This window comes from Elephantulus edwardii, unplaced genomic scaffold, assembly GCF_000299155.1.
Source record: "Elephantulus edwardii isolate Elephantulus edwardi_28Jun2011 unplaced genomic scaffold, EleEdw1.0 scaffold00224, whole genome shotgun sequence".
NCBI lineage: Eukaryota > Metazoa > Chordata > Mammalia > Macroscelidea > Macroscelididae > Elephantulus > Elephantulus edwardii.
The window spans coordinates 37,928-53,008 of NW_006399974.1; the positions used below are offsets into that span (position 1 = coordinate 37,928).

Sequence of the window (15,081 nt, forward strand, 5' to 3'; positions counted from 1 at the left end):
CTAATCAGCTCCTTAACTTCTTGATTTCTTCCCTTTGCTTTGATTTCTTAGTGCTCAAGTCTAATATTCACAGTCTCTCCTGATGTCCATTTTTGTCTTTTCTTCCTTCTTTGTCTTTGTAATGACCTTTTGCATTCATCATGCACAGTGTTCTTGATGTCCTCCTACAGCTCATCTGGCCTTTGCTTGTTAGTATTCAAGTCATCAAATTTGCTCCGGAAATGGTTTTTTAAATTCAGGTAGGATATACTCAAGGCCAAATTTTGGCTTTTGTGTATTTTATTTCATTATCTTTAATTTCAGTTTGAACTTGTATATTAGTAATTGTTGTTCTGTTCCACCATCAGCTCTTGACTTAGTTTTTACCATCGATATTGAGATCATCCAACAATTCTTTACACAGATGTAGTCAATCTGATTCCTGTGAAGACAACCAGGTGAATGTCCATATATAATGTCACCATTTATGTTTCTTATGAAAAGTATTTGCAATGAATAAAGTATTGGCTGTATAAAATTCTATTATTATATCTCCAGCCTCTTTTCTGTCACCACGCCCATGGTTCTGACTATTGATCCTTCTTCTCTATTCCTAACTTTTGCATGCTAGTCATCCATTATTATAGGGTGCATCCTGGTTGAATGTTCAATCCATTTCTGACTTCAAAAGTTGGTAGAAATAATTTATTTCCTCCTCTTTGGCTCTGGTTGTTGGTGAGTGTATTTGAATGATGGTAGTTTTGACAGATGTTTCTTGTATGTGCATGGATGTTATCCTATCACTCACAAAATTGTATTTCAAGATTGATCTGCAAATGGTCTTTTTAACTATGAATGTGACTCCATTTTTCTTTACCTTTTCATTTCTGGCATATGATATCATATGAGTGTCTGATTCAAAATGTCCCATGCCAATCCATTTAATTTTGCCAATGCCTAGGATGTAATATTTATGTTATATTTCTCTCTTAACAATATTCAATTTACCTACATTCATACTTCTCACATTCCGTGTTCTAATAACTAGTGTCTCCTCGCACCTGTTCCTTTTTCTTTGTGTTTGCCAACCATAGGGCTCAGCCTCAAGTGTCATATCTACTAGTCTAATTTAAGCATGCTTAATTGTGCATAAGATTTTTGAAGGTCTGTTGTTTTGGAAATAGATGGTCAATACTTCTCCCTAGTCTGTCCTAATGTGGATGTTCAATTTAGAACGATATCTAATTGTTGTTGCTGTAGCTTTGTGCTGTGGAGTTCCCCGCAACCCATAGCAACCCAATGTACAGCAGCTCTGAAGCCTGCACTTTTCTGAGCAAACCCCATTAATTCCAACACACCAGTCTCCATTGCGCCAGTTACTGCATCAATCCATCTCATCTGGGGCCTTCCTCTCCAACAGTGTCCTGCCACCCTTCTTAGCATTATGTCCTTCTCCAAGGACTGGTCCCTCCTGGACATGTGCCCAAAGTACATGAGATGGAGCTTCAAAATCCTAGCCTCCAAGGAAAGACTTGGTTTCATCCTCTCCATGACAGACCTATTTATCTTCTTGGCAGTCCACATTATGTTCAAGACTTTTCTGAGCACCACAACTGGAAGTAGAAGAGGATTTTCCCCAGAAGAGCCAAAGATATATATTTAACATTGTAAAAGTAATCCTACTCCCCCCCCCTTAGGCATCTGTGATTTGGTTCTGCATCCATTCTCTGATGCCAGCATCCTCTTACTCCCTTAATCCAATATCCACTTCTACCATTCCCCATTTTACCCCTGCCTTGCCTAGTCAGCATGACCTCCCTCTTCCCCCTTTCCTCTCAGCCAATCCTAGATATGATGACTCATGCCTCTAGTCACTCTGTGGTGCTGGTCTGCCCAGCTGTTGCTGCTCGTCTCTGTCTTGACACTGCTCCACTCCCTCATGCAGATGTTCATGCCACAGGTTTGGTCTCTTGATCATTCTCTTCCCATGGCTGCACCTCTTCTGCTGTCTTCCTCTCTCACATGTCTGTTGACCACCGGCAGTGCAGGTGCTTCATGTGTGCCTCGCTTTATAAGGTCAATATTATAGTCTCTTCACTTTCTCTATTTAGTGTTTTCTGATATATGAACACTTTATTCTTCATGGAATAACTAATTTTGCCCATGCAAACACTATACATGGGCTTAGAAGCTAGTCTTCTGAACAGAACAAGGACACACTATATTATTTAAAATCAGGAAAGGTGTTCACCAGGTGGTATCTTTACTCTTTATCTATTCAGTCTCTACTATAATCAAATCATTTGAGAATCTGGACCATAGGAAGAAGAACGTGGCATCAGGATTGGAAGAAGACCCATCAACAACGTAGAATATTTAGATGACACAACCTTGCTTACAGAAAGTTAAAAGAACTTGAAGCCTTGACACAGAAGATCAAAAGTTAGAGGTTTCAACATGGATTACACTGCAACATCAAAAAAACATGATTTTTCAAAAATCCATGCCATGATATTTTCAACTGTTTGCTATGCTTCTGAAGATAAGCAATGAAAAAATAAAATCACAGAGAAATAAGAAATAATGCTTTTGAATTGTGGGGTTGGAGAATAGTACTGGATATCCTATGGATTCCAAAATAACAAACACATCTGTCTTAGGGAAGTGCAGCCAGGGTGTTTCTTTGATGGTGAAGCTTCATCTCACATACTTTGGGCATGTTGTCAGGATGGACTATTTCTTGAAAAAGGACATCATACTTAGAAAAATGGAGAATTTGTGAAGGAGAAGAGGACCCTAAAAACGATGGGTTAACAATGAATGGAAACTCTAAGTGTCTGTAAACTTTCATTTAAATTAATAAACACACACACACACACACACACACACACACACAAATAATGGGCTTGAGTACATCAGAGATGGTGAAGATTGCACAGGAATGGACAAAGTTAAACTCTATCATTCATAGGATTACTATGAGTCATAGTTGACTGACAGACACCTGAAAACAATAACAACGCTATGTGAACAAAGCTCAAAATAAACAGAATGGATGCTGAAATAAGAGAGATGAATAGAAGATTTCTAAGGGCATCTTGAGAAGACAACGTGAAGTATAGTAACAAAATGTGGCAATAGAGTTAAAAAATTAAAAGAGAACAGACTTTGATTTTTCTCAAGAGACTTGAACAACATATAGAAGCCTCAACTTGCAATCCTGATGGAATCTATGAAAAAAATATTGAACATTGCAGGAAGCATCAAAAGATCATTGAAAGAATTTAGAAGGTTATTGTACAGAAAATATTTGGTTGACACTGAATCTTTTCAGGAAGTAGCATATGTTCAAGGACCAAGGAAGGAAAAAGATCAAGATGCATTGAATATATTTGAAAAAAATAAATCCCTAGGAACTGATGGGTTAGTAATTGATCTGTCTAAACAAGTAGACGCAATATTGGATCAGCTCACTAGTCTATGCCAAGAAATTTGGAAGCAGCAATCTGGCCAACTGACTGGAAGAGATCAATATATGTTAACATTCCAAAACACGGTGACCCAACTGGATGTGGAAACTATAAATTATAATTAATTACATATGCAAGATGATCTTGCTGAAGATTATTCAAAACCCCCAGCTTGAACAGTACATTCACAGAAAAATGCTAGAACTGATGATATAATTGTTGATTTCACATGGATCTTAGCTGAAAACAGAATTCCAGAAAGATGTCTACTTGTGTTTCATTCAATATACAAAGATATTTGACTGTGAGAAACATAAAAAATTATGGGGAAATGCTCTACTTACTTGGAGTCTCTTTACTCTCCAAATTAACTTGACAATTTCCTTTCAATCTCCTTGAAAAATGAATTTGGTATCTGTATTGGGATTGTCTTGAACATGTAGATTACTTTTGGTAAGATTGTATTTTTCACAATATTGAGTCATGAACAGGGCACATTTTCTCAGTTATTTAGGTGTTTTACTGTTTCTTGCAGATATGCTCTGTAGTTTTCTTTGAGCAGGTCTTTTGTGTCTCTAGTTAGGTTTACTTCCAAGTAGCTCAATTTGTGGGTTGGCTATTGTAAATGGTATTGCTTTTTTGGTTTCCTTCTCTACGTTCTCTTTGTTACTGTAGAGGATTCCTATTGTTTTTTTAATTCTAACCCTGCCACTTTATCGGTGTACTAGCTCTAACAGGTTTTTGTAGAGTTTTCAGAGTTTTCTATGGACATTATCATAGCATCTGGATATAGCAACAGTTCAGCCATCTCTGTGCCTGTCTAGATGCAATTAATTTCCTTCTCTTGTCACAATGCTTCCTGCAGAAAGCTGAAACAGGATCCATATCTCACAACATACACAAAAATCAACTCAATGTGGATCAGACACCTAGGAGTAAAGCCCAAAACTATAACGTTTATAAGAGACAATTGAGGATCAAGCTTAGATGGCCTAGTCTATGGTATACATAGACTGCGAACTACAGACAGAAAGGAACAATCTGAAGAGGACAAAAATGATGATTGAGACCTTCTAAAGATTAAATCTATGTGTGCATCAAAAACATTTTCCAATAGAGTGAAAAGGAAACCTACTGACTGTGAACAAACATGTGGCAATACCATTTGAAACAATGGTCTCATATCAAAAGTTTACAGAATCCGACAGGGCCTCCACAAGAGAAAAGTGATAACACAATTACACATTGGGCAAAAGACATAGAAAGACTTTTCACAGAGGAAGATATTTTGGTGGCCAACAAACACATGAAGAAATGCTCAAAATCACTAGCAATAAGAAAGATGCAAATCAAGACTACAATTAGATACCACCTTACTCTAGTAACACTGGCAAAGTTTAACAGGATAGCACATAGTAAATGTTGGACAGTATATGGAGAGATAGGAACTCTTAAACATTGTTGGTAGTATTGTGAAATGGTACGACCACTCTGGAAGGCACTTTGGCATTTTTTCAAAAAGCTAAACTTAAAAATTCCATATGCCCCAGCTATTCTACTACTTGGAATATACCCTGAGAAAAATGAAAACTGAGGCATAGGCAGACACTTTTACTTCAGTGTTCATAGCAATGTTATTCACCATCGCAAGAACATGGAAACAGCCCCAATTTCCAACCAGAATCAAATGGATTAAGAAATTATGGTAAATTCACACTATGGTATACTAGAAAGCAAGCACGAGTAATGATTTTGTAAATCACTACCTAACTTACAAGATAATGGATGGAGAGTATTATGCTAAGTGACCTAACTCAGTCCCATAAGATAAATACTATATAAGGCCATTATTGAATGTGTATGAGGATCCAAGGGAGGAAATTGGGGGGCAATAAAAAGAAAAAAAAATTTGGGTTTAGTATAGGTGGAGGAGTTGGGTAGAGATGATTAATCATAATGTTGCACAAAAAAGGTGGGGGGAGGGTAGGTAAAGGACAGAGAAAATATCTGGTGTGAAAAACAATGTATATGAACTTTGTAAGTAAACCAGTATAAAACAAAAACTTTATTTTCATTTTAAAAAATAGGTTCAGAGCTATATATATAAGGCTGCTATGAGTCACAGCTGACAACAGCACATAACAATTTCTCAAATGTTATGCATATACGTACTTTGTTGTTAGTGGTGGTATTGTGGCTGTTGTTATGTCACATCGAGTCACCTGAGATCCTTAGCGATCCTATGTACAGCAACTCTGAAGCCACTCTCACTGACTCTGACATACCTACCCCCTTTGGCCCAGTTACTGTATCAGTCCATCTCATCTGGGGTCTTCCTACCCTGTGCTGTGCCTCCTTCCTTCTGAGCATGATGACCTTCTCCAAGGACTGGATGCCAATCATAATTTAGACAGCCTCTGACTGAGTTCTTCAAATATTAACTTACGTTTTCAGCTGATCACAAAAGTGAATTACTTTTTTTGCACTGAAAGCTTGACCTAGGATCTAATTTATTAGCCAAATGAAGACTATTCTGGGGGCTGAGGAAGAAATATAAGCTCTGAGCATAATACTGATTTGAGAGTCTGCCCAAATCATGTACCAATAATTTCACTGAATTATCAGGGAAAGAGTATGATAGTCCATTAGGATATGCAGTCCAATAGACTACACAATAATGGCTAGTGATATTTTCAGCCATGTGTCTTTCACACAAAACATGGCATAATATTTTGCTGAACCTGTTTAAAGTATTTCTAATCCTGACTGCAAAGATTACATCTTTACAAAACATGTGTGGCGTTTAACAATGGAGATTCAGAAAAATGTTAAAAAATGGTCTTATCTATAGCAGAACTACAAATTAAAGTCTGAGATCTGATAAAAAAAGAAGTATTAGTACTCTTAAAAGTATTATGCTTTAAAGAATTGTTAAAATTGAATAATATGATATGTCATTAAAGGGGAAGAGGGCAATATCTAAATTAAGGAGATATATTTGTATATCTGTAGCCAGTCATTATCTCTATTTTCAAATGCTTATGTGCATAACACTCTGACATGCATTTGATCACGATATCTTATTTAAATTTCTCAACACCATAAATTGGATGTTAAAAAATTCATTGTCGTTATTTGCTCTCAAGTCAACTGAGAATCATAGTGAGCCAGTCAGTGAATCATAGCTCTGAACCTTGCCCTATCTTGAGCCAATCAGGAGATTGACACATCTGTTCCCAATGCCACAGTCATTGTATCAATCATCTCATCCAAGGTATTCCTTTCCTTCATTGTCCCTCTACCTTCCCAAGAATGACCTTCTCCATGGACTGTTCCTACTGGCCACATGCCCAATGTATGTGAGACGGAGCTTCAAAATCCTTGCCTCCAACGAGCAACTTGTGTTCACCCTTTCTAGGACAGACTAGTTTGTTTTCTTGACAGTCCATGGTATGTTCAATATTGTTTTTGAGCACGACAGTTCAAAGGCATCGATTCTTTTTTTGTAATCCTAACTCATTGTACAGCCTTCAGATATTTAGCAAGTGATTGAGAAGATCATCGCCTGGATCAGACATTCATTAGTCTCTAATCTAACATGTTGCTATTTAGCCCTCTAGAGAGGTCCCTGCCAGCAGACTTTCCCAAAGCAACTTATCTTTTGATTTCTTCACTACTGGTGCCAAGAATGTTGACTGTCCACCTAAGTAAGATCAAAATATTAATAATGGTAGAGATGGTAAATAAATACACAGGGAAATGTATATCTAAAACGGGAATTCAGACTTCATCTGTTGGAATTGAAAGCATATGTTCTTAGTGACTATTCTATGTGGTCTCTGCTCTGACTTCCAGGAAGACAATCAGAGTGACTCCTGGATCTTTGCCTTGGCAATACTGCTGAGCAGCACCTTCATATACAACAGCATGGGAATCATCAACCAGCAAGCCATGGAACAACTGCAGTATCCTTTTGTGGTCCCAAATAAAACCAAATCCAGAAAATAAAGGCTTCTTTTTTTCACCAGTCACAGAAGAATTCATAAGTCTCCTCCATGATGAATCACATTATAATTAATAACCAAGTTTATTTCAATCACCCTGAGACGATAATTTTCTAATCACACATTATCTTTACCTCTGCAAGATTCTGTACTTTATCTCTGTTTCAAACTTCCTTCTAATCTCAATCCTCAAAGTCTTCTGGAATGCTTGTTCTCATCATAACAAAAATCTATGTATCATTTTCTCTAAATGTTTCTTTTCTAAGCACACCTGGCTTTCCTCTGTCAATAATGCTACTCAAATGGTCCTTATTGTTTATCTGTCTTATTTCTTGTTCTTTGTGTTGCACAGAACATAGAAATAAATTAGATGCTATTCTTATTACTTATTACAGTTACAATATACTTTCTCTAGTACCAGTAAAAAACAGAATCTATGTTGAAAGGTATGCCCTCTGACAGTATCACTGATATTTCTTGCCATCTTCTACCAACTTCTCAATAAAAAATGCTTCATTTATTAGAGATTTTTAGCTTTTAGTTTGTTGTCTTTCTAGAGACTTGAGCAATCAATAGATACTCAGCAACTTTCAGTTTCATATTTCCTAATAAGCTTTTCTTTCACATCTTTGCATTACCCATAGTAACAATATCATTTCTTTATCATTTTGGTTTCAAGCTTTGCATGAAATTACTTTTTTTGTCAGGATAGATTTCACATTTTTGTATCTCAAAGCCAGAGATGATGAGGGCAGAACAGGTTCAGATCTATTATTCACAAGGTTGCCTTTAGTGGAAGCCAACTTGACAGTCCCTAACAACAAAAACAGTATCTAAAGTCCAGTTCCCAGTTCACTTCTTATTTAACTTTGAATTAAAACAAGAAAAATCTCTTCTACCCTTCTAAACGCTTGGTTGTTTTGTTGTCTGGATTGCAAGATTTCTTTAATTTTATAGCTGCGTCATTGGCTATACTGTTACCGATCTCTTTCTTTTCTTGGTCTCTAAATACTACAGTCTTAGTTCCTCCTCATTTTCTCCCCTGTATCTACTCAACTTCTCTCTGTGATCTCATTCAGCTTAAAGCTTGGTATTACTCATGTAAATATCATCAAATAGCTCTGCAAACATAACCTTTGCTTTCAGGTTTAAACTTGTATATCCAGCAACCCTTATCATGTCCGTTTAGATGAGTAAGAAACACATCAAACTTAATATCTCCAAAACAGAACTCTTTATTTTCACATTAAATTTACTCTTTTTCAGTATTCTTTATCACAGCAAGTTCTTATATCATCATGTAAAAATGTTGAAATGGTCCTGAATGCCTCTTCTTTTACTCTAACCAATTAATAAGCAAGTCCTGTCAGCATCATTTAAAAGAATTTCTCCAGCACAATCCTCACATGCTTCTCTTTAACAGTTATAGACTAAGGCTTCCATTATATTTCATTTAGTTTACCACCTGAGCAGGGAGATCTGGTAGCCAATGGTAAGACGTTTTACCGCAATCCCAAAAGCATGAGGTTCTAAACCACCAATTGCTCTGTGGGAGAAGGGTGGACAGTCTCCTCCCACGCGATTTACTGCTTCTGAATACCTGCTAGAGGGTCAGCTACGGTTCAGTTCTGATTTGACAGAACAACAACAACAACTCCTTGAGCTGTATAAATATTATTCCTTGTTTATATATTTGTTTCTTGCAGATGCTACACTAACTACAATGGTATCTCTCTCTTTTTAATTTCTACTTTCTTTTGAACCTCTTTATAACTCTACCCTATTTATTGGATATCCCTTATATTGTCTTTCACGTCACCTTTGTAAATGTGTTTTATCTTGCTATTGAATTTTATTACCCTTCACATCCATTCCCATTCTTGATAATCATTCCAGATTCTTTTCTTTCTATGTGTAAATCCTTCTCTACTTTTTAAAAGAGTGGATTCAGTGGCCTAGTGGCAAGAAACTGCGCTGCAATCCCAGAAAAACACGGTTCGAATCCACCAGATGCTCTGCCGGAGAAGGAGGCGCAATATCCTCCTGTACCAGTCAGATCTGATTTGACGGTACATGCACACAAAATAATAATAATAAAAACAAAAAAAAGGGTGGATTCACAAAATATTTGTCCTGTTGGAACAAACTAAATGAAGATATTTTAAAAATAGATGTCAGATCTAATGGTCTCCTTGGGCTTAAAAACTCCCAATGGATAACCATTAAATTTAGGTTAAAATTAAATCCCTTATTGTGTCCTCCATGTTTTCCATGGTCTAATCTCTACCTTTTGGAATGTATTGTAGCCTCATTAACTTTTTTATTATATATCAGACGTACTCACTTATTCTATATCTAAGAATTTGTATGTGTGATTGTGTCTACCAGGAAGACTTCTCCAATATTTTTCTATAGGGATGGATTGATGACTCTGTTCATTCAGATTTCTGAATATGACTATGAAGTTCAAATATGAACTAAGAGAGGATGCATATATAAATATTCCCTTATACTTTCACTGGATCTCTTTTTCTTCACAATAATCATTTTCTATAACTGATGTTTTACTATATTTTTTGTTTCCTTGTTTATTGCCAGCCTCCCTTATAGTTATGATGACAGCATTATCTTATGAATTATACTACTTTTAATTCCTAGGACAGTCCCTCCTTTATAAAGATGTTAAAAAATATATTTGTGGACTGTATGAATGAATGAAAAATAAAATGAAGAAGAAAAATTGTTTCAGATAAAAATTTAGAGAAAGGAGAATTTAAAGTGTTATTACTTCTCTGCTCTTTTCCTAAATTAATACCTCAGCTATGTGACTGAGCTGACAGATCGAATCAGGGCAAAATCCTTGCCCAGTATCAGGGAGGCTGATGATTCAGCTAACTTTGTGAGCTTCTTCCCTTCCTTTGTGTGGGCTCTCAGAGATTTCTCCCTAGATCTGGAAGCAGATGGACAACCCATCACTGCTGATGAATACCTGGAGCGTTCACTAAAGCTAAAACAAGGTGCCTGGGGCTGGTGATTTAGTAGCAAAAAGAGATATAAACAATAATGATTCCAATGTCTGTGTAGATGCTTAAAAATTATTACTTCTTAACCATGTTTGCCTAGCAATAGTGCTAGAGGTTATAAAAATCTTTGAACTAGAACCAGGTTTTTATTCTTGCAACAAATCCTTTTTAAAAAAAGGTCTGGTCCACAATTTGCTAAGTGTTATTTATATAGACCTTATAAAATTAAGATGTAGAGGACTCAGTTATTTATAGTAATTATTTTAAATTGTATTGCCTCTAATTTCCACTCCCTCAGGTACTGATCCAAAGATTAAAAGCTTTAATGAGCCTCGATTATGCATCCGAAAGTTCTTCCCTGAGAAGAAATGCTTTATTTTTTACCAACCTGTTGAGACCAGGAACCTTACTAGTCTTGAGAACCTCCAGAAGGAAGAGTTGAACCCTGAGTTTGTAAACCAAGTTGAAAAGTTCTGCTCCTACATATTCAGTCATTCCAAGGCCAAAACCCTTTCAGGTGGCATCATTCTCAATGGAACACGTGAGTTTCCCTCTCATTCCAATTCTTACCTGCACTTTTCTCTGTATTCATAGTTTAAAAGGCCAATTTTAGATCTATCTTGAAATGCAGTGTTGTAAGAGGCAGGATAATATCCATATTCCTACAAGGAAGGCTTATTAATACCATCATCATTCAAATATATGCATCAGAAACAAAGCCAAAGAGAAGGAAATAGAGAACTTCTAGCAACTTTTGCAGTCAGAAATGGATTGAACATGCAAAGAAGATGCATTAATAATAATGGATGTCTGGAATGCAAATGGTGGGAACAGGGAAGAAGGATAGATTGGCAGAAAACAAGGACTTGATTACAGAAATGAAGCTGGGGATAAAGTGACAATATTCTGTACAATCAATGCAACTAAATTTTATAAGTTACTCAAACAGTAGCTGTACATGAACTTCATCTGAGGGCCTACACAGGAATCATATTGATTATGTAGGTGGGGAAAATCGTTGAAGAAGCTCAGTATCAACTGTAAAAACCAGGCCAAGTCTTATTGTGGAACAGACCATAAACTACTCTTATGCAAGTTCAAACTGTAGCTAAAGAAAATTAAATCCACAAAAACCAAATTTTCACCTTGAATCTATCCCATCTGAATTTAAAAACCATCTTAGGAGCAGATTTGAGGCCTTGAGCACTAATGAGTGAAGATCAGATGAGCTGTAAGAAGATATTAAGTATATCATGTGCGAAGAATACAAAAGGTCATTACAAAGACAGAGGAAGAAGGAAAGACCAAGATTTATGACCAAAGATATTCTGAATATTGTACTAGGGCACCAAGAAGCCAGAGCAAAGGGAAGAAATCAAGAAGTTTAAGAGCTGAATAAAAAGATTTCCGAGGACATCATGGGAAGACAAAGCAAAGTATTATAATAAAATGTGCAAAGAACTGGAGTCAGAAAATCAAAAGGGCCAGACTGCATTTCATACTCTGAAGGAACTGCTGAATAAATTCAAGCCTCAAGTTGCAATACTTAATGATGCAAAGGGCAGAATGTTGAATGACCAAGGAACGATCAGAAGAAGATGGAAAGAGTATACATAGTCATTGTACCAAAAACAATTGGCTGACACCGAAGAATTTCATGAAACAGCATATAATCAAGAGCCAATGGAGATGAAGAAGGAAGTTCAAGCTGCTGGTTCAAGGAACTGGTAAAAAACAAGACCCCTCGAATTGATGGATACCAATTGACATATTTCAAAAAATAGATGCAGTACTGGACATGCTCACTGGTTTGTGCCAAAAAATCTGAAGGCAACAAAATGGCCAACTGACTGGAAGAGATCCATATTTATTCTCATACAAAACATCCCCCAAAACATAAAATCAAACAAGTATGATCTAACAGAGTTTGGAAATTATTGAGCAATATAATTAATATCACATGCAAGCAAAATCCTGCTGATGATTATCCAAAAACCACTAGAAGAGTATATAAAAAAAGAACTACCAGAAATACAAGCTGGATTTAGAAGAGACTATGGCAATAGGTATGAATGTCAGATGGATCTTGGGAAAAGCAGTGAATACTAAAGGAATCTGTGTTTCATTGACTATGTAAAGGCACTATGTGGATCACAACAATTTGTGGTTAACCTTGAGGAGAATGGGAATCCCAGAACACTTAATTTTGATTATGCTAAACCTGTACTTTGACCAGGAAGCAGTCATCAGAATAGAGCAAGGAAATACTGCATGGTTTAAAATCAGAAAAGGTGTACATCAGAGATGCTTTCTATCTCCATATCTTTTTTTCCCATTTCTTTTTATTTTTGATTTATTTCTTTATTTTTTTTTTATTTCAATGAACATCTACAGACATTTTGGAATTTGAATCATTCATACATCTTCAGTCTGTATGTGGAGCAGATAATTGGGGAGGATGGACTTTATGATGAAAATGTGGTATCAAGATTGACTCATCAACAATCTGCGCTATGCAGATGATCTTGCTTGCTGAAACAGAAGAGGATCTGAAACATTTGCTGAAGAAGGTCAAGGACTGCAGCCTTCAATATGGATTTAAGCTCAACACCAAGTAAACAAAGATCCTCTAACCACTGGGCCAACTGGCAGCATCATGATAGATGGAGAAGGCATTGAGATTGTTAAGATCTTCGACTTGTTTGGCTCCATAATCAACACTCTTGGTACAAATAGCCAGGAATCAAAAGATGAATTGCATTAGGAAACATTGCTGTCAGGGACCTCTCCAGTGTACTGACGAGCAACAATGTCAGTCAAGAGACTCAGGTGCACCAGATCCAAGCTATGGTCTTCGCCATTACTTGAGAGAGCTGAGCAAGGAATGAATAAGGATCATAGAAAAAGAATAAAAGTCTTTTTGAGTTGTGGTGCTGGAGGAGATTGTTTATCTTCGACTACCAAGACAACAAACAGTTTTGTCCTGGAGAGAGGGAAACCAACCTGCTTCTTGGAGGCAAGGATTTTAAGGGTCTGTCTCACATACTTTGGGCACATTACTAGGAGGTACTGATCCTTAGTGAAGGACATCATGCTTGGAAAGGTGGAGGGACAGCACCATCTACACCTAAATGCCTACAATTAATCACCACTGTGACAGCCATTGGGAATAATGCTGAATAAAATAGTTGTGATTTCTATCATTTTTCTAAGCATAATAAGACTAAAAAAAGTACTTTTTAAAGAAGTAAAAAACTCATAATGCTAAATGGTGATTAGCACAAGAAATCAAAATAATAGACCGTTATGAAACAGTGAGTGTCCTGATAGTGTAGTGGTTAAAGTGCTGGGCTACTAATGGAAAGGTTGGCGGTTTTAACTGATCAGCTGCTCTGTGGGTGTCAGACATGATAATCTGCTTCTATATAGATTCATTTGAACTCATTGCTCTGGGTCTGGAACAACTCATAGCTGACCCACCAGTGATTTTTTTTAAAGCTGTACTTCTTACATAAGAGGAGACTGTCCATCTTTCTTGAAGAAGGTGATGGGTTTGAACCACCCACCTTCAGGTTGGGAATGCAAAAGAGATTACACCCTAGAGAACTCCATGAGTCCATTTAACTATATCCTACAGGGGCAGCACTTGGTTCAAATCAGTGAGCTGCTCAGTGGGAGAAGGATGAGCTATCTCCTCAGGTACAATTAACTGGCCCTGGACACCCACTAGAGGGTCAACTATGGACAGGTTCTGACTCTAGTACACAACAACAACAACAACAACAGGGATGGGAAAGGTTGTAATTGATTTAATGAGAATGAGTTCCATTTACTTTTAGTATTTGAAATGAGAGAACATAAATTATGCTGTAGTGTAGAGAATATATATCTGTAAAAGCAATGTTTAAGATGAAAATTAAAAATCAGTAGTGGAAAATCAGAAAAATGGCAGAGGAGAACACTTTCACAGAGAGAGTAAATATTAATTTTAGGAGAAGACTTAGAGGCATGAAACTTTGCAATTTCAAGAAAACAAAAGAAAGTCAATATGATTGGTACTGGTGTACAGTGAATCAGAGTGGAGCATGATTGCAAAAGCCTGCAGGAACAGTTCTTGAAAGGCCAATTCCCAGCTTGTAGGAAGATAGTGAAGGAGAGTAAGCAGAAAATGAAACTATCTGTTTTATACAAAACAATCTTTCTCAGTAATTTTTTGGATAGTTTTCTATAATTAATTAAAAGATTCTATTTGCAATGGTCCAACAGTAGATAGCAATATGTTAGATGAGGTTATAGCAGTGGATATGGTAAAAATTAAAGTTCCAGAGATATTTTGGGTGTGAAATTAAAAAAGACGTATAATAGGTGAAATTTAAGAATTAAAGAAAGGCACCCTAATGGAACTCTGGGAATATCCATGCTAATTAGCCCAGAAGAGTCTGCAAAGACAATGTTCCTTTTGGTGAGCAGTGTCTGTGGCCTTAAAAGCTTGTGAGCTACCATCTAAGGCGCCACTATAGATTTTTCCATGTACAGAACAAAAAAGAACAAAGAAAGCTAGGATGTGTGTGTGTGTGTGTGTGTGTGTGTGTGTGTGTGTGTGTG

General features: G+C 36.6%; 1 protein-coding gene across 1 annotated transcript in view; it reads left to right on the forward strand.

Moving 5' to 3' along the window:
- Positions 1-15,081, forward strand: part of LOC102846469 (interferon-induced guanylate-binding protein 1-like) — a 41,764-nt gene that overhangs the window by 7,974 nt on the left and 18,709 nt on the right. The window contains exons 3-5 of the mRNA XM_006898229.1: positions 7,305-7,414; positions 10,274-10,470; positions 10,775-11,017. Of these exons, the coding sequence (XP_006898291.1) occupies positions 7,305-7,414; positions 10,274-10,470; positions 10,775-11,017 (550 nt within the window). The remainder of the gene's footprint in view (positions 1-7,304; positions 7,415-10,273; positions 10,471-10,774; positions 11,018-15,081) is intronic.